Here is a 21,711-nt window from a genome sequence, read left to right on the forward strand (position 1 = left end):
CTTCTCCTTTTATGAAAAAAATATTCTTTTCACCAAACTGTTTTTTGAGTAGGAAGTGATTCCCTCGTTAACACTTTAACTTGTACCTATTTTGGACAGGGTGGTGAAGGCTATTTCCCATAGAGCACTAGTTCAGCAATTTTTTTAACTCAATAAAAAGCTCAATATCTGACAACAATGTCTCTGCTTCAGGAAGCCTTAGCTGCAACCTCCTCCATAAAAAACTCCTTGGCTTAAACTTAGGCTACTATAACAATGTTCTTTATGATAAATTTGAATTGCAATTGCTCCATTTTTGCGCCTAATGTACAGATGTTTACGAAGACATTTTCTATATATATAAAAGAAAGTCGAAAATCGTGTTAGTTAGAACACTTATAACTCGAGAACGGCTGCACCGATTTCAATGAGATTTGGTTCTTTGGATTCGTCTCAGGCGGGGTTAACATATAGGCCATTAAAAAAAGGATAATTTCGCAAAATAAATTTATCTCTTTCCTATGGGTATGCTTTTAGGAGTTATAGTAACACAACAATTGATAAGTCGGTCAAAACTACAAATTAAATAATTTGTTTTGTTTTTACCACTTTAATAACTGAATTTAGTAACAATATAACATTTTAATTACTAAATATATTCAAAATATTAATTAAATTGAAATTACATTTTAAAAATTTAATTCGAGCTGATTGTAAGCCCAGCCGTGGCCCAGCTCGAGTTGACACTTCACTACCGTGTTTGTAAACAAATCTCCAAGCAATTGTTGACAAACGGTAATGTCCGTGTTCCTGTCGAGGAATCGAGTAGTTTTAACTCATTTCCTTGGAATTATTGCAAATTAGTTTCAGCGGAAGGTGAGCTCATGAACAAAGAGTTCCAGAATATGATTGATCACCAAAAGAATCAAAGATGGTTGATTTAGCGAGCAAGAACGAAGATGTGGATGACTAAAACAAGGTAAATTCAAATAGTTCGTACTCTGCATGGATTCGAATCTTTTAAATGTGTAACAAACGAAGACGAAATCACCAACTATCTATCTGAATATTTTAAGTCCTTGTACGTACCTGGCTTACCAAGGCACGATTTACAGAAAAATGTAGTTTCTGTGCTCATGATCTTTCGAAGCCTAAACCAACCATAACTATCCAACGGAACGTGGTTGATCATTAAAAAAATTGGTGATGAATGTGATTCACGCAACTTTACCCAAAGGAAAATTCAAAGGTTAGGAAGTCCTCATTCCGTAGATTCCATGATCTCAACTCACATGCCCTTTTGAGCTTAAACGTATTCAATTTACAATTCGTGTTGCATTCGTGATAACGATTAAAAAATCGCATGGTCATTCTTTCAATTTTTGTGTTGTTTGTGCTCATGTGCTAATGAAAACCCATGATTTTCTCATGGTCAATTTAGCGTGCTATGTTCACGAGTCGATAAACCATTCTCTGTATTTCTTCCTTCGCTTCAAGTGCGTAGCTAGGATAGGGGGTTTTGGGCGCAGCTAATACCACGGGTCTGTAGGGTATAGAAAACTTGCTAAGGTAAGCGGGAAGTGTGGGGGCACTTCCCCCAGACATTTTTTAAGATAAATGGTTCAAAATAGTGGGTTTTGTGGCTAGGTGAATAGTTAAATATGTTTTGTTTGTTAGTCATCCGTCCCCCAAATATTAATAACAAAATCTTTCATAAAAAAATTCTCTAAGCTCTTGGGGGGGGTTTATCCGCCAAAACCTCCCCTCGCTGCGTCACTGCTTTGCTTCGCTATATTTATTTAGCTTCATCCGCTTCATCTTGCGCCTGATAACAAAACAAAAACTGTTGTTTCTCAGAAGGTGCTTGACGCAAGACATTAAACCCGAATGTGTAGGGCTCACCGTGGTGCGTTTACGCATGCAGTACGTTTACGCATGCAGTACGTTTACGCAGTGCATTTTTTCCAAACAGAGATACTAAAACTGGCGCGCCTTAAGTCATTTAATGCGAATGCTGCTTCATAGGGGCTTTTCTTGCACGATTTTGAGCATCAGTCAAGCGTCGGTCTGGGGTCGTGTCAACCTGCCCCCTGAATGGGCCAAGTGTATGCAACAGACTTGGACCTAAAAACATTTTTTTACAGCTAATAACGCAAATAGCCAACAACTGAATGCGTATAATTTTTATTTCATGAACTGCTTTATTAAACCACAATGCCCAAAATTTCTTAAGCTAAAACGTAAGAAAATTTGTTGAAAAAAATCTGCGTAAACGTGCTCCGATTCACCCTACGTAGATTCAATAAAGAAAATGTCTTTCTGACAAGCAATTTTGGTACTCATTTACGTAGTTTTATAGAATTTGTATCCTTATTTTATTATAATAAATTAAACATGATTAAAAACCATACAGCCGCTCTTGATTTATAAATGGTGTAAGTAAACTGTAAGTTCATTGATTGTTAGGCGGTACGAAGTTCGCCGGGTCAGCTAGTAATCTAAATAATACAAAATATGAGAATTTAACAGTCTCTTATCTTTATATATTTTGTTTTCAAAACATAATCTTGATCCATAAAAAGTTAAGCAAGTGTCAGCTAATTTGGAAAAAGTGAGCCTAATTAAAATCAGAAATAATCCAATAAACTACACTACAAGAGAAAAACAGAAAATTACCTCAGCAATGATCTTAAATTTTGAGCACTATATAGATATTACCAATATCTTTGATACCCCTGATAGATCCCCACAGTGCTCAAAATTTTGTATCCTTCATACTGGCTAGCTAGATTCTTGTACGTAGTTAGTGACAAGGAAGTTCTTGAACTCACCAGAAAAAGTGTTCCTGTAGTAACGACTGAGGGTGGTCATGATATCATTGCCCTGAGATGTCCAGGGAGCAGTCTTCCTGTAAGTACGTATCCTGTGAACTAGCTGGGATCCTCCATATTGAAGGGCTAGGGTGTCACCATGGTCCTCGTACAGATTTTCTAGCATTCGGACACAATCTGTGTCAAACTCTAAATTTCCGTCATCCAAAATTCCCAGAGCACACAGCTGTTGGTGAGAAGAGAAATAAGATTATCTACATATTGACCTAAAAATGGGCACAATACTATGGGAGATCACCATGGTGTGCATACTTTGGCAAACATCAAAACTAAAAGGATGCGCCAATCATTTATTTTAAATACAAGACTGAGACAAACCAGTGATACATAGTATATGGATATCCCATAGTGGAGTCACCCACAATAGGGTAGTTTCCTTCATCAAAGAAAACGAAAGGCATTGATTGTAATTCATTACCCCCACAATTAGTAATTTAATCTGACTATAATATACAGAATTATTTGGTTTTAGAAATTCCAGTTTAGACGAATGCTAATGGTCAATTTCTTTCCCTTGGGCTACAACCTTGTCGCGGTGGAAAGGCTTGCGCGTTCCTATGACCCTAAGAGCTGCGCTGGCGGGATTAATTTGCAATTATTCCCTCTAGGGCCACCCATGCCAGAGAGGTCGAAGGGTAGGAGCCAGACGAAAGGTAGTCCACGTGATGGTGTCACGTAAAAAACACTGTTGGAATGGAAGTGGGAAACCCTACCAACTATCTCTTCCCTGAAAACATGGAGTTTGATCAAACTAGCCTCGGATGGAATCGCGAGACCCAGCCCTTAAGGGCGGGTGTCGTAGGTGGCAACGAGATCGGCAAGGTCCTCGGGGTCCGTATCATGCGAAATCCTTGCAGAGACATATCATCATCATCTTTTTCAGCATCAGCAGTAGCATCCCAGGAGCAGGACAAGAAGACCAAGAGGATGGAGAAGAAGAAGGCATCGATGAATATAGGGACATGGAATGTGAGAACTATGATGAGGGCGGGGAAGTTAGAAAATATCAAAAGGGAAATGGATAAAGGGAGGATCTTAGGATTATGCGAGGTGAGGTGGAGGGATGGCGGGGACTATTGGAGTGATGGGTATAGGGTTATATATAGTGGAAGGGAAGAAAGCCAGCGGGGGGTAGCTTTAGTGCTAAACGGGAAGATGGGTAAGCGTGTGGTAGGTATAGACCAGGTAAGCGATAGGATTCTGGTGGTAGAAATTGAGGCGCGGCCCACCAACCTTGTGGTGGCCCAAGTTTACATGCCCACTAGCAATCATAGGGAAGAAGAAGTAGATGAGGTGTATGAACAGCTCGAGGAAATAATTAGAGACACGCCGGGTAGGAAAAATCTGGTAGTGATGGGGGACTGGAATGCCTCAGTGGGAGGGATGGGCACGAAATAGGAGATTTTGGTCTAGGAACACGAAACGACAGGGGTGCGAAAGCAGCAGAATTTTGTAGGAGAAACAAATTATTCATCACAAACACGTGGTTCAATCATCATAAAGGGCGAAGTTACACATGGAAAAGTTCAGGGGATGTGGGGAGATATCAAATAGACTACATTATGGTAAGACAGAGGTTTAGGAATAGTGTGAAAAACTCGCGCAGCTTCCCCGCAGCGGATGCGGATTCGGACCACAATCTAGTGCTCATGAAATGCAATGTAAGATTCAAAAGACTTATGAAAGTTAGGAAGGCGAAGAAATGGAACGTAGAAGCCCTGAAGGGGAGTATGAGGAGAGAATATCAGGAACTAGTGGACATTAGTATACGAGAGATTGAAAGTACTAAGACTGTTGAGGAAAGATGGGAAAAAATTAAAACGGGAATAGTCAAAGCAGCGGAGAAGTCAATTGGTTACGTTGACAGTAGAAGGATAAAGAAGCCGTGGATAACGGAGAACATGATAAGGGAAATGGAGGAGAGGAGGAAGTGGAAGAACGTGGACACAGAACAGGGATAAAGAATGTACAGGGAACTGAATAATCGATTACGACGTGAAACTAAGAGGGCAAGGGAGGCTTGGTGGAAAGGACAGTGCGAGGAAATGGAAAAGTTCCAGAAGGATGGAGAAGTAGGCGCGTTGTACGCCAAAGTTAAATCGCTATCGGGTGGCAAAAGAGGACAAGCCATGTCTAAAATTAAGGCTAAAGATGGGAGGATGCTAACCGAGCGAGAAGAGGTACAGAGTAGATGGAAGGAATACGTGGAGGACCTGTATGACGGAATGAACAGACCAGAGAGATTGACTCTAGAGGAGGAAAGTGCAGTGGAGGAGGATAATCTTGGGCCGGAGATATTAGATTCGGAAATAGAGAGAGCACTTCGTGATATGAAGGCTAGGAAAGCAGTAGGCATGGACAATATCCCGTGTGAGCTTCTGAAGAATCTAGGGAAGGATAGTAAGAAAAGGTTTTTCGAACTAGTCCGCAGGATCTATGAGGAGGGATGTTGGCCGGAAGATTTCGTAAAGACTGTTTTAATTCCGCTTCCGAAAAAGAAGAAAGCTGTGGAATGCGGAGATTATAGGACTATCAGCTTAATATCGCATGCGTCGAAAGTGGTGCTGAGGATATTGAACAGACGAATGGAGTCGAGGGCAAACGAGTATTTGGGCGAAGATCAATTTGGTTTCAGAAAAGGGAAGTCAACTCGTGATGCAATAGCAATAATGAGGTCCCTCGTCGAGAGGAACCTAGAATATGACCAGGACGTATATGCGTGTTTTGTGGATTTTGAGAAAGCGTTTGATAGGGTGAACTGGGTAAAGTTGATGGATATTCTGAAGAGAATAGGTGTAGATTGGAGGGATAGACGACTGATTCGTAATCTTTATATGGCCCAGACGGCGCAAGTGAGGGTAGCGGACGGAGAATCTGGGTGGGCAAGCATTGGCCGAGGTGTGAGGCAAGGCTGTCCTCTATCGCCGCTGCTCTTTAACGCGTACGCTGAGGAGATGGTAAGGGAAGCGTGGGATGAGTTAGAAGCTGGGATAAAAGTGGGAGGAATGATGTTCAAATCAGTGAGATTCGCGGATGACCAGGCGTTGATCAGCCAGTCAGCGAGGGGGCTTCAGGCTCTAGTGGATGCGTTATACGAACGTTGCGAGGAGTATGGGATGAGGATTAATCACAAGAAAACTAAGGTTATGCGGTTTTGTAAAGCATCACGAGCGAGGAATGTGAGACTCAAGATAAAGGTGGGTGGTGAAAAACTTGAGCAGGTTGAACAATTCAACTATTTAGGCAGTACCTTAGAGGAAAACGGATACAGTAGTAAGGACATCAGGAAGAGAATAGCATTAGCAATGAACAGGAAGGAGCTTCTGATAGGATCGTTGTGTAAGAGTTTAAAGAAAAGGTTAGTGAAGAGTTTGATTTTGAGCGTTGCTCTCTACGGTGCAGAAACGTGGACACTGAGGAAAGAAGACGAGAGAAGATTGGAGGCATTCGAGATGTGGATATGGAGAAGAATGGAGAGGGTGAAATGGACGGAGAGGAAAAGGAACGACGAAGTGCTGGAAATGGTTGGCGAGGAGAGGCAGCTTTTAGATGAGATACGCAGGAGACAGAAGGTATGGATGGAGTTAGTCTAAAATTAAGGCTAAAGATGGGAGGAGAGGAGGGGATGTTGAAAATAGTGTTAGAGGGTAGAATGTTAGGTAAACGAGGAAGGGGAAGGAAAAGAATAGGATTTTTAGATAGATTGAAGGAGAGTAGGCCTTACAGTGAATTAAAGAATGCAGTGCTGGAAGGAAAAGGAGATACTCCATGAAAACCTACCTTAATCGGTAGAATACTATAATAATAATGGTCAATTTTAACCTCTTTTGAAAAAGGCCAGATTGGCGCCCATGCGATGCCGCTCGATGTGATGTCACTGGGACCTATATGCTATACGAGTAGTGAGGAGTTTTACATCGTCTGAGGTTACCAATGCATGTATGAGGCACAGATCTCAGGGAAACATCTCTTAACAATCACTTATTAAAATTGCCTATGGTCGGAAAGTTTCCTTCGTTTGATAGGGTATTAATAATCCTTATTTAAGCCCAGGGTCACCAGCTAGCAGCCTGCACCGTAGTGGCGCTCATAGCCTTGCACCAAGGTGGCCTCACACGGCAGCAGCCGGAACAAGAATGACGTCACACAGGCTTTTTCCAGGATTCATACTTAGCTGTTATCCGGACATACTTCGCCGTTGCATTTTCGCATGCTTGAAAATTTTCTCTTTTCATTTAATCGCAAAAAACCGATATCGTCGTTTAAAAATCTGAAGCGTGAGATATGCACTTCAGGAGTGATAATCTTTCGATTAGGCAATTGACTTGAACTCTTTGAATTCAATTGGAATTTCTATTGGAAAATTTTATGTTTGACATAAAAGTTACCGATAGGAACATAAAGTTTCCTATAAGAAGAAATGTTTCCCATTGTCAAATTACTATAGGAAAACAGAATCCTATTGAGATTTTCACAAGGTTTGCATTTAAAAAATGATTATGTAAGCAGTAACACACGCTAGTGTAAAGTTATTTGCACCAATGATGAAATTTTCCATGAAAAAAAATATTCGGCCAAGCCCGGATTCAAGCCTGGATCCCCCAATTGCCTCTCAGACGTGTATCAAACGCCAGCTAAGCCAAGTGATTTTGTCATAATGAATTTCACCGTTTGCATCCATGCAAATGACTAAGGACAAAGTCACTTGTTACATGCAGTGCTTTCAAAGACTGAACTTTAGGCATTTGTGTGAAATTCCGACGTAGCTTATTCTCACAGTTTAAGAGACAAAAAAATGAATTCATGTAAGTGTAAATACATAAAGGAGTACATAGCTTTAATGGAGGGTGGAGTGAAGAAAAACGAATGAAAAATTAGAGAACCTTGTGGACTCATATGACTACACAACCCATACAAGACTGGACTTCTAAGTGAATACATATTAGTATTATGTACTGACATTTCAGAAAATATGTACGGCCAAGACAATTGCTACAATCATAACACCCTCACTTGTATGAATAAAAAAAATTCAAGATTAAAATTCTCACCTGAAGACCCAGGGCACATTTTCCAAGAGCAAATTGAGCAGTGTTTGTTCTGTCCAAGCAATCCACGCAGTTAACGCGCACAATGCCAGTTTGCAGGAGGGGTGAGGCCATGGTGGAGTGGTGTCCAGGGGGGGCACGCAAGCCCGGCGTCTCCCACCTCCCTCCCCCCCTCTTCCACGGAGGCTGACTCTGAAATATGCCCACTTTGCACACCGCCTTGTACGCCTTCTTCCCAAGGTGAGCCATCACATTAGCTTCCTTCCTGCCAAGTAGGAGAAATTATTAGGGCTTTTGACGCTTGGATTTAATAATTTAAGTAATACAGCAGACTCCGGATTATTCGGCTGCGGTTTATCCGGGTTGCGCATTATCCGTGCATGATTTTCACTCCCACTCAGTTTTTCCGCGATCTTTATTAAGAAAATAAAATCGGACGCAAAATCATTGGAATTACTGCATTAATGCTAGGATACACCGGACTTATTATTTGTGTTAGAATCCCCTTTGTAAAATGTTAGCGATCGCACGCTGGCTGCAGTCACGGGAGCACCGTGTTCCAGTTTTCCAAGCCTCGCAATGCGCTACTGCGCTCCGTGATCACGGATACGCATCCCGCAGCTGTTGCAACCCGCGCAACTTGTGCGAAACACGACTACGTGGCATAGTGCCTGACAGTGTAGTTTCTGACGTCGAGCAGTGGTTTTGAAGCATTCGTGCAAACCACTTTTCTGTATCCGTGATCACACAGCCACGGATGTGTGGGTTTTCGAAACCAGGCCTAACATGGAGCATTATAATAAAATAATAATAAAAATACGAGTTAAACCATGTTATCGCCGCTAAAAAGATCGCGAACTGGTGAAGAAAGCTCTCAATGAGTCTGGGAAGCACTCTAAAATAACATAATAACTGCATAAATAATAATATATTGTATGTTTTAGGTAAATTATGAACATTGCAAGACATTTAAGTGAAAGTTTGGGTTTTCTGTGTTTTCTGATTATTCGTGCCGTCTCTCCCCATCATTAGCCCGGACAATCGGGAGTGTGCTGTAATTTATTTATTTTCCATGAATACATTCATAAAAAACTATACTAATATATGGCACGTCTCACACACACACATACACACATATACATATACATAATTACATATACACATATGAGCTCATTATAGACGAAGGTGAAGGATGTAGCCCCTCAATTCCCATACTCACCCTACCTAACTGCTTTCCTGTGCTCTTTCATACGTAAATAAGATTGTATTTGCCAATGCTTTCATATTTATATAATTAAAAAAAAAAATATTGAAAAGCAATTACTGACACTCATTTCCTAAAACCTTGGGGTCACGGCTGGGTGTCATGCGTAGCAACGTGACCTCGGATCCAGGATTGTCTGCAACAGGTGAGAAGCACCAAATCTCTGAGTGGCAGCTGACATAATATTACAGACACTGCACCAAACAGACACATCCCACAAAGTTGCACAAGAGACAGTCTTAGCAGGATGCAGTTCTGTTCGTATGCAGTACAGTAACATCATCCACGACACTTGGAAAGAAAGCTCTCATGAAGGCAAGTAATGCAAGATTGCGACATCGTGCATCATGCAGCCACAAATGCGTGGTTCAAGAATAAAAGTGCTTAAAGCAGCGTATATTTTTGCAGGGAGGAATGGACATAAGATGGAAAAAATCCAAATCGAGTGATGATGGAGGCCAGAGGCATGGGAAGGTGCAGACTGATGGCATCTAGATTGTTTTCGAATCGTCAATTTTCTAACCGGTCTACCTCAAACAAACCAAGCAAAACTCTGCCCTTCACTCACACCGTCGCTCTCCGCTGACATTCAATTGGCTAAATGCCTCATCACCTAGCGCTTCATGCATATAGATTAAAGAAAAAGAACCACAGATCAGTGTGATCACATGACAAAATACACAAGGGAAGGCTATAAATATTCGGTTACTGAAACACTTCTGCATCAACTAATTGATATTTTTGTGGCCCTATAAATTGTCACCTAGGATTACTGTGGATGATAATAATAATAATAATAATGATAATAAAAATAATGTCTTCATTCGGGCGAGGTTGAGACAAAGAAGTCCCCTCTTCCACCTAACCCCTCGATAGCACCAATGCAAACATATTAAAAAATGGTAGATAAACGTTTACAATACAAAAGATATGCAATATACACCATTTGTGAAATTTCAAAAAAGATAAACAAGTATTTGTGAAAATTTTGTGTAGAAAAGATTTCTGTTTGTGGGAAAAAACATGAGGATAAGGGTGTAATATCCTTCAGCAAAAAAACCCACTGCAGGAAAATGCCCACACAAGAAGGGGGAAAAACCCGTGAAAACGTGTGGGGGAAAAGAGCGTGAAAAACCTGCGAAAACCTACTGCGTGAAAGCTAATGTCATTGTTACATGTAAAATACAACATAGTTAATGAGGTACAAAGTATACACAAATATTACACACGCAATTAAGATATATATTGTGCTTTGTGTAGCTTCCTCTTAAAAGATGCCAATGATGATGAGTTCCTAGATGAAAGGTTGAGATTATTCCATTCCCTACATGCAGTAACGTTAAATGATTTGTTGTAAATGACACTTCGGTGATGAGGTATAATAAGATTGCGATTCCCTCATGTGTTTGTCATGTGGACAGTGTCAAGACTCCCGAACTCGTATGATAGTTAAGGAGGTGTTTTAGCGCATGGAAATGTCAAAAACTCACTTTTTATTCATGCGGGCCATATCAAAGCTGAGGTAGATGATGTGATGCTGTGGAGGCAGAAACTGATTCAGGTAATCCACGGAGGCTTTCAGATTCTCACTCAGGGCACTTTCATGGCGTTTCTTCTCCCTTTTCTTCACCAAATTGAGGACAATTATAGGGGAGCCATAGCGACGGAGAACATCATTGAAGTGTTTCCCTTTTCAATTAGACATGAGCAAACACAAAAAGAAGTTAAATTTACTGTGTTTAATATCTAAATACAAACTACATATTTTAAGTATATTTTATCCATACAAAATATACCATTGTGTCTAAATATTCTAAGACTACATCTAAGCCAATTCATTGATAGTTTCAGCACTACCCTGCAGGAATACTCCTCAGCCTGGAGTATTCCCGGCTGAGGAAAAATTTACGAATTATGGAATTTTAGGAGTTATATCAACAGATTCAGACTTTATCAAGTGAAAGGTATCCATAGTTGGAAAACTTTTAATCAATTTGGATAACACTTGATGACTCTGTGAGTTGAAATGCATGGTGTACTACACGGCACTTGTGTCAACCATCAGATTTTTATGCTGAAAAGATATCACTAATTCAAGCAATTTTGTCATCAGTTGACTGCAGTCCTACTTTGAAACCTCTCCCTCACATATTCTCTAGTTGCATTGCAGCTTATTTTTCTATTCATTCTCAGCCTTGCCTGGCCAGTAAATTTATTAGTCCTTTTTACTCTTCATCATGTGACTTTCCCTTCTGTTGTACCACATCGAATGTCCACATACCCATTTAAAAATGTTTACTACTCAAATGGCAATGTATCCACTAGGACTTGACCACCTCTACTTGACCCAAGAACAATTAACGAATGCCTAGGGCCACTTTCAGATGAGACGACTTTTAGCAACGACGCTGGCCACCGTTCATAGCCCTTGCCGTGAACAGCTGCCGGCGAAAAGTTGTCTTGTCTGAAAGTGGCCTCAAAGTAGAATTGAGTGTATTTCATGCCATAGACAGCACAGCACCGTACTATATTGAAATGGGTGCCATGGAGACCACGGCGGCCATCCACAGCGTCGTGCGGTCAATGGCACCATTCAACTCATTTGAAGTTATCCATAGAGACCAACGGTTATTTGAAAGCGCAGTGCTGTGCCATGGACAGCGGCTGGCAAAAATTCGTCCCGTCTGAAAGCACCCCAATGGAGACAGAGGATTAAGCAGGCTGGGTCCCAGTTGTACACTAACTGTGCAGTCAAATACAGTCCAAGGCTATATCGTCAACTCAAGTTTTATTTTAATTTACTTAAATGAATGGGCTGAACATTAAACAGTGATTCCGTGAAATAAGGCACTGATGAGTTTCTGAATGATAAAATTTTGTAATATGTATGTATTTAACTGCTTGTTTCTTCTTTGAAAGTAATTTCTGTATTTATTTTTTTGTCTTTGACAAAATCCTATGCTATACTTATGCATGTATGTATAACCAACAGGATATTAAATTATTATAATTATTATTATAAGGCATGAAGAAAAATTTATTGTCACCAGGACTCGAACCAGGGTTAACCACGTCAAAAGCAACACCATACAGTCCAAATGCCCTATGCTAATCAGTCAGTCACAGCAGCACTGTCAGGAGGCATCACGGGTCATGCTGCACCAAATCTTTACAGGTATTTTTCTCTCAAGCCCGAGCCCATGATCAGGAAAGCCAAGACACTCCTTCTACACTTCCTCTGTATTTTCAGAAAATGACTACATATTTTTTGGTTCCAGAACATCACTGCGGCGATGTCTCCTTGAAACTTTTTGATTGACTAGGCACAGTATGACCCATCATTCCCTCCATAATTATTTGAGTATTATGGGAGTGAGAAAATTACTTGACATCCAAAGATACAAAAAGGCTACAAACATAATCAAAATGCTACTTCTCTTTTACCTCACAGGAAAATTAGACGGAGAGAGATGTAATTAAAAATTTAGAGTCCAATTTATCATTGAACATACTAACATAAAGGAACAAAGAATAAGTGAAGTTACTAAGCTGCTTCTACCATTGTAAACATCTCAGTGGTTCAATGTTTCTCACATGATAAGAAATTGCCTTTTTCCCAATTTTAGAAACACTAGCAAAACACCAAAAAAGAATGATATCATAAAATGGCATAAATGACCCAAACAAAGAGAAATCATTAATACCAGCAGTTTCAGCAAATGGATCACTAACGTTGAAGGATATTGCTGGCTTAGGCACCATTTTGCTCACGTCTTGACACCAGTACGCAGGCACTGAGCCTCGCATCTGAACAAAAGAACTGAAGCGTGACTTCACGAGTGAGGAGAGGCCAGAGTCATGCACCATCTGCTCCGTTTCCACTTCATTCGCTACATCACCCTAGAAATTAGAAATAAAACACCAATTAGAAAATTATAATGGCTCCCTAATATTATTTTGGGAGGGACAAGCTTGGTAGCCTGAGAGGTGCACTTCATTTAATAAGAAATTTTGAACACAGTCACATGCACTGGTGCAGATTTACACCAAGGGTGAAATTCACCAAATTTCGCAAAAATCTGTCACAGAATCACAATACATAAATAGGGTTTTTTCTCTTAACCAGCGGCATATCAATCACAACTTCTGTATCTAGTGCCACAATGTCGATTTGACATGTACTTTGTTCGGAAAGCCCAGCCTGAAATTTGCAAAGGAAAAATATGGCTTGTAGGTAGTGTGGTAATTAGAAACTGGTAGTACGCCTGATGGGCAATTGGGATATCCAGATAAATCCAGGTCACAACAGACAAATGTCCACAAATCATAAACAGTGTAAAATATGTTCCCCAATTAGGGTGCAAAATAACAATACCTGAGATGGAATTTGGCAATACATATTTTAATAGAGACATAAGAAATGAATAAACTATATGACTTGTTAGTAATGTTTCCAAAAATGAGCTAGTAAAAGTCGGTTTCATTCATTATTAGCTATATAGCAAAGTATTAAGATAGTTAACAAATGATAAAACCACACACGAAACTGACAATGACTCACATCAAAGTTAGCCCCTCTTTTCAGAAATCTCGTTCCAGCAAATTTGTTTGAACGACGTGCTATGAGAGTGACGTAAATAGGTCGTCCAAATACGCTGACATTGGACTGTCCAACAAATCCATGCACAATATACAAAATCCAATCAGGATGGAGTCGCCCTTCAATCTGAGACAGCAAATAGGAGTTCCACACAAATTTACGGTTTGGGTTGTTGCGAACACCATACTCCTGAACCTCTTCAGGGTAACCAAACATCGAAGGGTGACTAGAAAAAAATCCAAAGAAAACATTTAATGAACTTTTCATATTTATCTTTATAATGGATTCATAGATTTAGCGACATCTACCATTTGTAAAATGAACGATAGACAATATTATGGCTAAGGAGCACTCTTTTATTGAATTTCCAGGATGGTTAAACTCCAGGAATAACTTCATCACATACTGAGCTGACTGAGATATTGGGATTTACATTATTTTTTTTTTAATCTCTTGGGTAGGAGAATTAACAGTGCATTGTGCTTGCTTGCATGCCTATACAGTATAAATTCCTCATGAAGAAAACCTTGCGGCTTTGCATTCAAAGAATTCTTAAGCACATGGCAAAATGTAGGAGAGATTAAGATTTTCACAAAGAGCACCAAATTTATTAAGTTACAAAAATGGACGAAAATCATAATTTACTCTCATTTCCACATGATCAAACAGAAATCAATCATGAAACTTGCAATTAAATAATTGCGGAAAGAATTCTCAGAATATTTACACACCTTAATGATGGTTTCTCTATCTTAAGAATGTTGGAGACTGTCTACCTCTTAAACTGTCAGAGAGGACTATCCTAAATTTGATAGGTTAGAGAATTTGTGTATAAATAAATACATTTTTAACTATTGTACAAATCAACTCACCAATTCCCTTCACTGGTACTTCCTCCTGATTTGCCATCTTCTTCTGCTACACAAGAAGGATAAAATCATTACTATGCAAATACAATTCAAATATAATATCACAATACTAGACGAAAGATATGTTACCACCACCATCATTATTTCCGTCAACTCCACTCCCAATAAGACAGCGTGGGAAGGTCATATTACTCTGCAAAGTATGGGTAATATCATAGCTGTAGCTGAAAAGAAAAAATATGAATCACAATAATTAATCAAGTTCTCCATAGCATGAAATAATTGAGAATAAATTTCCATCAAGCAGTAAACAAAAAATTAATTCATCCCAAAGTGCCACACAAACATAATTCATTACTTTGCCAACATATAATATTGAAAACAACATGGACTTCCTACCTGGTAAGTTTTTGGCACATTGGCTAGCTAATTCCAAAGAGAGCCCCTGTACAAAATGGTAATCACCCATCATTAACCTTGTATTTTACCATAAAGACATAGAGGAGAGAACAGGGTGAACTGAGGCTGGACCAGAAGATCGGTAAGTGAAATAATGGACTTTAAATACAGTGCTAAATGATTCAACAAGATATAATTCAAGTCTTATCATTTGACTATCCCCACTACAGCTCTTGCTGAACATAATGTTAGTGTAATGTGCCAAAACTTCAATAAGATCACAGACTTATTAAAAATGGGCAGTTACTTTTGCAAAGTAAGATCTGATGCTTTCCCGGCGACTATAGTCAAAGACGGCTATTCAGGGTTCCATCTCTCCATTCTGCCGAAGTTTCATAACTCAAGTCGTGTTCCATCCTCAGGGCTGATGGCGAGTGAATGAAGTTGTCCATCTTATATACTCTTCATTGAGTGGAAGGTCTCACGTGATTGACCGAGAGGCAGCCAATCGGATTTTCCTTAGGGCCGGTTTTAATTCATTGCTTAGGGAATACCCAGCATCACGGTTGAGGGTGTTCCTTGCACGCTGGATTCTGATGGATTCCTTTGTCAGTCTTTCCCAGAATTTTGCCTCGCAGCATAGAATCTTCACTTGGTCCCACTTCACCATATGCTCCGATTCGATGGCGTGTTCTGCCAGCACGGATTTGTCCAGTTGGCAGAGCCTTAGGAGCCTCCTATGTTCCTTGATTCTGGTAGTGATGGTCCTCCCTGTTTCCCCAACATACACCTGCCCACTAGGCCGGCCCTTATTTTTCAGAATTGCGAAAAGTTATGTTTTCCTAGTCTCAAAATGATCCAAATGAAGTTTATATTAATATGTTAAAATTTGGTTACTTTAAAATAACGGCAAAACGTGCCCCAAGGGCCCTAAGTACTGAGGACCCTCAATTGAGTTTTTTGGAGCAGAAAAAGTGCTATTTCTATGTAAAACGTAAAAGTGAAGCCCTTTAGGGCCGATTTTCTGTTTGTTTTGACCTATCTCTAAGCGTTTACGAGATATTGTCTGTCGCAATGCAATCCACCCCCCAGGGCGCTACCCCGCACCGCGGCACCGCTGAGGTATGGGCCGCACCACTTACTAGAGACTTCCCCTCCAACCCCTCCCCTCCCTCGACACAAATATTTACTACTTGTGGACCCCGAATAATTTGCAAATCGTTCTTCATTGTTCATCCCATCCTCGCATGTGTGCATCAAAGAATGGAGTGTATATTTACAATGTATTAAATGGCTTTCTCGAATTACTAGTGACAAAATTTTATATAGATGCCTTAGTCATGTCTTCATGTTTATAGAATGCCTTCTTCGGATTATCATATTTTCCCTCACATGTCCTCATACGGAGAATCACGTTTTCCTTTTCATACCTAGAAAAGGATCCGTTTAAGAATGCCAGGTCTACAACTCCTCACTCAGGTGCCACAAGTGGTTTGAAAACCTCTTTTGTACTGCTTTCGCTATGTCCAGGTTAACACTTTCGTAATTAACAAATCTTTTTAGGAACTGCGGGTCACTGTTGGGAGCAGATGCACCACAAGGAGCGGAGAACCACATCTTTTTCTTTCCTCTTAAATATATTAAAATCTATTCCACTAATAACTGCATTTCGTGCTCCTCTTTGATTGCGTAAGAATTTTACTTCTTCAGCCCAAGCACATTTATCCGAGAGATTAACTGCACTTTCCTCCTCGTGCATCAAAAACTAAATGGTACCGCTCCTTGCAATGTCAAACAAATCATCAAGTATTGTCACGAAAGATTCTCTTCTCTTCATATCCACTGTATTTCGCTCTTTATTTCGTCGCAAGTTCATCCATTCTTTGCGTAATTTTTCTAACTTTTCAATCGCTTTATTTTCCGTAATAACAGGGATTCTCGTTTTGTACCATGGATGAAACGCATTTCTTACGGTTTTTCTCGCACTAAGTCTCATGCATTTTGAACCCATTAGGTGATAGAGAAAACACACAGTACTATTCTCACTGTGGGTAACTTTCAGCCAAGTTTTTCTTCACTTTATTTTCCAACTTTTTCAATGCCTGGATTTAGTCTTGATTTCACGCCTTTCCTTGTTGGCCTATTCTTAAAATGAACGTCACGTTTATTCAGTTATAAACTAGTTATTTCGCCATTATTCTCCTTACATCCTAAAAAACTTAGCACTTCCTATCCTTTGCACACTGTACACTAGAACTATCTCTCCACTATCCGTGAACTGACTGCCTCGTTTTTTCTTCCTTGAATATTTCTATCTACTGTTGGAGCCTTGGAAGCCCTGCTCATCTCCTTCATTCCTTTATGATTCACAGACACAATTGTATCGTATGTTTATAATATTTTGTACATAAAAAGCATTTTGGAACTTGCTGGAATGGTTCGCGGTCGTATGGTGGCAACAAATTAAGGTTTAAGGGGTCGGTACCCAGTGCATAGAATGGCACTGAAGGGTTAAAATTGACCTTAAACCTTAGGTCTTTTGCTTATTGTAGGCTTAAACAACCTTAATCATGACACAAGAGGAACAACCTGTTCAATTCTGTACCACTAGCATGTAAATATTGTCATCAGGAGGAAAGTCTTTGTCAAGGGAGGGGAGGGGTTGGAGGGGAAGTCTCTAGTAAGTGGTGCGGCCCGTACCTCAGCGGCGCCGCGGTGCGGGGTAGCGCCCTGGGGGGTGGATTGCATTACGACGGACGATATCTCATAAACGCTTAGAGATAGGTCAAAACAAACCGAAAATCGGTCCTATAGGACTTTACTTTTAAGTTTACGTTTTACATAGAAATAGCACTTTTTCTGCTCCAAAAAACTCAATTAAGGGTCCTCAGTACTTAGGGCCCTTGGGGCACGGGTTGCCGTTTTTTTAAAGTAACCAAATTTTATCATGTGAATATAAACTTCATTTGGATCATTTTGAGACTAGGAAAACATAGCTTTTCGCATTTCTGAAAAATAAGGGCCGACCTACTGCCCACACTCTCAAGGGATCTGGTCTACTCCTGGAGTTTCGAAACCACAAGGATCCCTGGTTTTTACAAGTTGGTCTCTGAGTATGATCGAAAGATGCCAATTCCGTGTTTCTAGAGGATCCTTGAAATTATCCCAGACACCGTAGGCACAGGGAAGTTCAGCTGTACAGCCCAGCCACCGAGAGCTGTCCGATGACAGTTGGAAGGGTCTAGTTTGGAGTAAGGAGCAAGGTTGCCAGGGAAGAAAGGGAAACGCCCACGTCACATGTAAACAGAAGGCTTCTGTGAAGAAAGAAGCCAGAAGGGAAGACAAGCTTTAACACTAGAACTACCGATGGAGTCACTTTGACTCCTCGCGATTCTTATTTCTCCACCCTGACTAAAATTTTCCGAATTCTGACCTGAAATTCTGTGACTTTCATTCATTTTTGACACAAAAGAAGAATTAGCGATCAAAATAGTTCTAGAAAATAAGATAGTACATGCTTTCCAAAAAAATCGCGAGGAGTCAAAATGACTCCATTGGTAATTCTAGTGTTAAGGACTCAATGGAATAATGTATTTTTTTCTTTTAAAATGTTGAAAATATGGCTCAATGAAGACGACTTTTCTTCATCATAACTTATTTTTCCTTTCCATTTACTAAGTTATTTAAATAAATTATGGTTTTTGGGTCTGAATGAACAACTAATATCATCCTGAATTCATTCTGATGTCAATCCCATCACCTTCACAACATGTGCCTTCAATTGGCGATCATTGACATTGTCACGTCATCAGCTGATAATGATTGATACACTTTACTTTCATCAATGGCTAACTGAGGTTAGATGGCTCAAAGCTTGCTTAGGGGGAAAAAGTATTTTTTAAACCCATACCAGTGAAATGAATACAAAGTAATTTTGGCATTGAATTATCTGGAGTTAATCTTACGGGATAATTTTATTCTTGCCAAAGCTTAGAGTCCACCACATAAAAGACCTGAAACACGAGAGCAGCTAAATCATATAGAAAATAAATGTAAGTTCCATACCTGAAGTAGAAATTGCTGGAAAGATCGATACTTTGAAACATCCTATAATATTTCTGCTCATCAGGGTGGGGTTGCCTCACACCATCATTGGGAATGTAAATCATATTGGTGTCCACTATTTTGTAGATGGTGTGGTGACCAACCATCGCAACACGTCTCCTCTTTGTCACCACTATCATGTAGTATCCCTCCAAGAACCTTACAAAACCTATTTGAATGATAAAATATAATCAGGAACACTTAAACCCTTATTTTAAGGATACATTTAAGCAATTATGTACTTTCATCTATGGCTTTTGTATACGTTCTATTGTTTTCAATAATATGTAGACACTCGCGAGTTCCACTTAACTGATGGGGCCGGGTCGGTGAAAACTTGGAAGGTTGGACATAAAGCAGCCTGCATCCTTTGCCTTCACGGCACCAAGAGCAGATGAGGACGGGCACGACTGAGCTCTCCTCAGTGCATTCCACACGCAGCTTATGCACCTGGAGTTTGACTCCTGTCTCACTAGTCTGATCGCCCCCACATCTGTCCTTGTCATCTCTTGGTGGCATATGGTTGAGGGATGTAGGTCGCCTCCAATTTTTTACCGACCCGACCATATCAGTTAAGTGGGGCCCTTAGTGTGTCTACATATTATTGGAAACAATAGTACTCACTAAAGACAAAATTTACAAGTGAAGGCGCAAATGCATAGGCATTTACAGCCAGGATTATGTTTGGGGAATTATAGGATTGTTGAGGTAAATGGAAGGCTAAATTTTAGTTTACATTCCATTGTATTGGGGATAAAGAAATTTAATTGTTGAAAAGATGATGAAATGTTATTGACGTTAAATGTGGACACTTTTTTGGTGGCTGCGGAGTTGGGACTGTATAATGGGATTGAAATGTCGTAGCCAGAGTGTTAGAAGAAGGCTCGAGAACTGAAGACAAACTGTAGTTGGTTTCAGAAAGAAATTGCAAAGAAGGAAGTTGCTGGAAGGTCAAATGGTGTGGCAGAGGAAGAGGAGCTTTGAAGATTGACGTCCTTCATCCATCATTGAAGGCTGGAGAAAGCTATAAACAAGCTACCGACCGCAATGCAGCCGCTTCTGAATGGGTGAATGCCTTTTGCTGCATGGTTGTGCGGTTTGTACTGAACTTGAACTCTACTGGTACAGCCATAGTATAGTATCGACAAATTTTGCCAAAGCTAACAAGGATATTTTGTGCAAGATTGCATACAAATTAGACAAGGAATTAAGATATTAATTCTAGGGCCATTGAGTGCAATAAGTGATTTTAGAAAGTGAGAATTATGAAGAGGAATTTGCTGCCATCGCGTTGAGGTTATTATTGAGGAATAGGGAATAGAAAGAGAAGCAGCAGGTAAAAGATTGGAGAGAGAGGCAGAGGAGAAAGCATCATAAAAAAGGAATTTCCAACTATAATTGGAATGGCTACGTATTTCTTGCATAAACTTAAACAACAAAGGCAAAGTGGTGGAAATGGACAGAATTCATGGAGTGTTGCATTAAATCGATTTGACCTCACACATAGGCACATTAGACTCTAGTAGTAAAGATATTGGTTAATTCTTAGAGCCTTTTGAAGGGCTGGCTGATAGGGCTGGAATATCAGGGCACTAATTGGTATGATATTTATAATAATAGTAATTTATTTGTCCAAGGATCTACAAGAAGATATAAGACACGTCAAAAAAAAAAGGTTGCCGCCAAACATTGCTCATGATATAATTTCTTGGGAGGCAGGTGAAAGGGCTGATAGTAATGAAGCGGTAAAAAAGTTGTCTAAACCCCTTTATGCAGAGGATTTGAAAAATGCATATTTGCCAACAAATACTTTTCAGGGAAAGCAGATTAGTTGAGCGTAAAAAAATGGAGGCCTTCAGATTGTCTCTCACTTAGCAGATTCATCTTAGATTGCAACATACAGCCAAATAAAACAGAGAAGCATTGGAAGAGGATATTCATGTACTAACGGCAGTGTTGGAGACAGTGGTGCAGCGCGGGGGGGTTTGGGGGATAAAACCCCCCCAGAGCTCAGAGAAATTTTAAGTTTAATCCATTTTACTAAATTGGATTGATATTACTAATAGAATAAAGTAAGGATTAATAAAATATCCCTCAGAAAGCCGTAAAACTCACCATTTTGAACCATTTATCTTAAAATTCCGCAATTTATTATTCTCGCACCTACCGCTTATCCTGGTGGGTATTCCATACCCCCACACACCCTGGTATTAGTTGCACCTAAACTCCCCCAGCCTTAATTCCTAGCTGCGCCCCTGATTGGAGGTATGACTGAATGAATGAAAGTAGAAAGAGGTAGATCAACTAAAAGCAGAATCTGCTAGGTTGAAAAGGATAGAGACCAAAGCACTTCCAGAAGGTGCAGTCTACTCTTAATTACACAATGACATTGGGATTGAAAGTTTTTCATAAATCTCACAAAATGTATCCCTTGGTTTTTCTACCATCATTTGTCTTAAACGAATCATTTATATCATCACTGAAGGTATTATGTGAAAGTATTCTTCAATTTATGCTTTTGCAACAGAGTTGTAGATGAGACAATGGAAAGCAGAAT

The 21,711-nt window shown here is 39.9% G+C and overlaps 1 protein-coding gene across 7 annotated transcripts in view; it reads right to left on the reverse strand.

Moving 5' to 3' along the window:
- Positions 1 to 21,711, reverse strand: part of LOC124157938 (polyphosphoinositide phosphatase) — a 67,786-nt gene that overhangs the window by 43,584 nt on the left and 2,491 nt on the right. For 2 of the 7 annotated variants that reach the window (XM_046533040.1, XM_046533041.1), the window contains exons 5-12: positions 19,116 to 19,323; positions 14,781 to 14,875; positions 14,655 to 14,700; positions 13,744 to 14,008; positions 12,887 to 13,082; positions 10,673 to 10,871; positions 7,922 to 8,183; positions 2,811 to 3,036 (exon numbers count right to left, since the gene is read on the reverse strand). In XM_046533040.1, the coding sequence (XP_046388996.1) occupies positions 2,811 to 3,036; positions 7,922 to 8,183; positions 10,673 to 10,871; positions 12,887 to 13,082; positions 13,744 to 14,008; positions 14,655 to 14,700; positions 14,781 to 14,875; positions 19,116 to 19,323 (1,497 nt within the window). The remainder of the gene's footprint in view (positions 1 to 2,810; positions 3,037 to 7,921; positions 8,184 to 10,672; positions 10,872 to 12,886; positions 13,083 to 13,743; positions 14,009 to 14,654; positions 14,701 to 14,780; positions 14,876 to 19,115; positions 19,324 to 21,711) is intronic. The other 5 variants (XM_046533046.1, XM_046533044.1, XM_046533045.1 and 2 more) reach the window with 5 other exon arrangements.

The sequence above is a fragment of the Ischnura elegans genome, chromosome 4 (assembly GCF_921293095.1).
Source record: "Ischnura elegans chromosome 4, ioIscEleg1.1, whole genome shotgun sequence".
Classification (NCBI taxonomy): domain Eukaryota; kingdom Metazoa; phylum Arthropoda; class Insecta; order Odonata; family Coenagrionidae; genus Ischnura; species Ischnura elegans.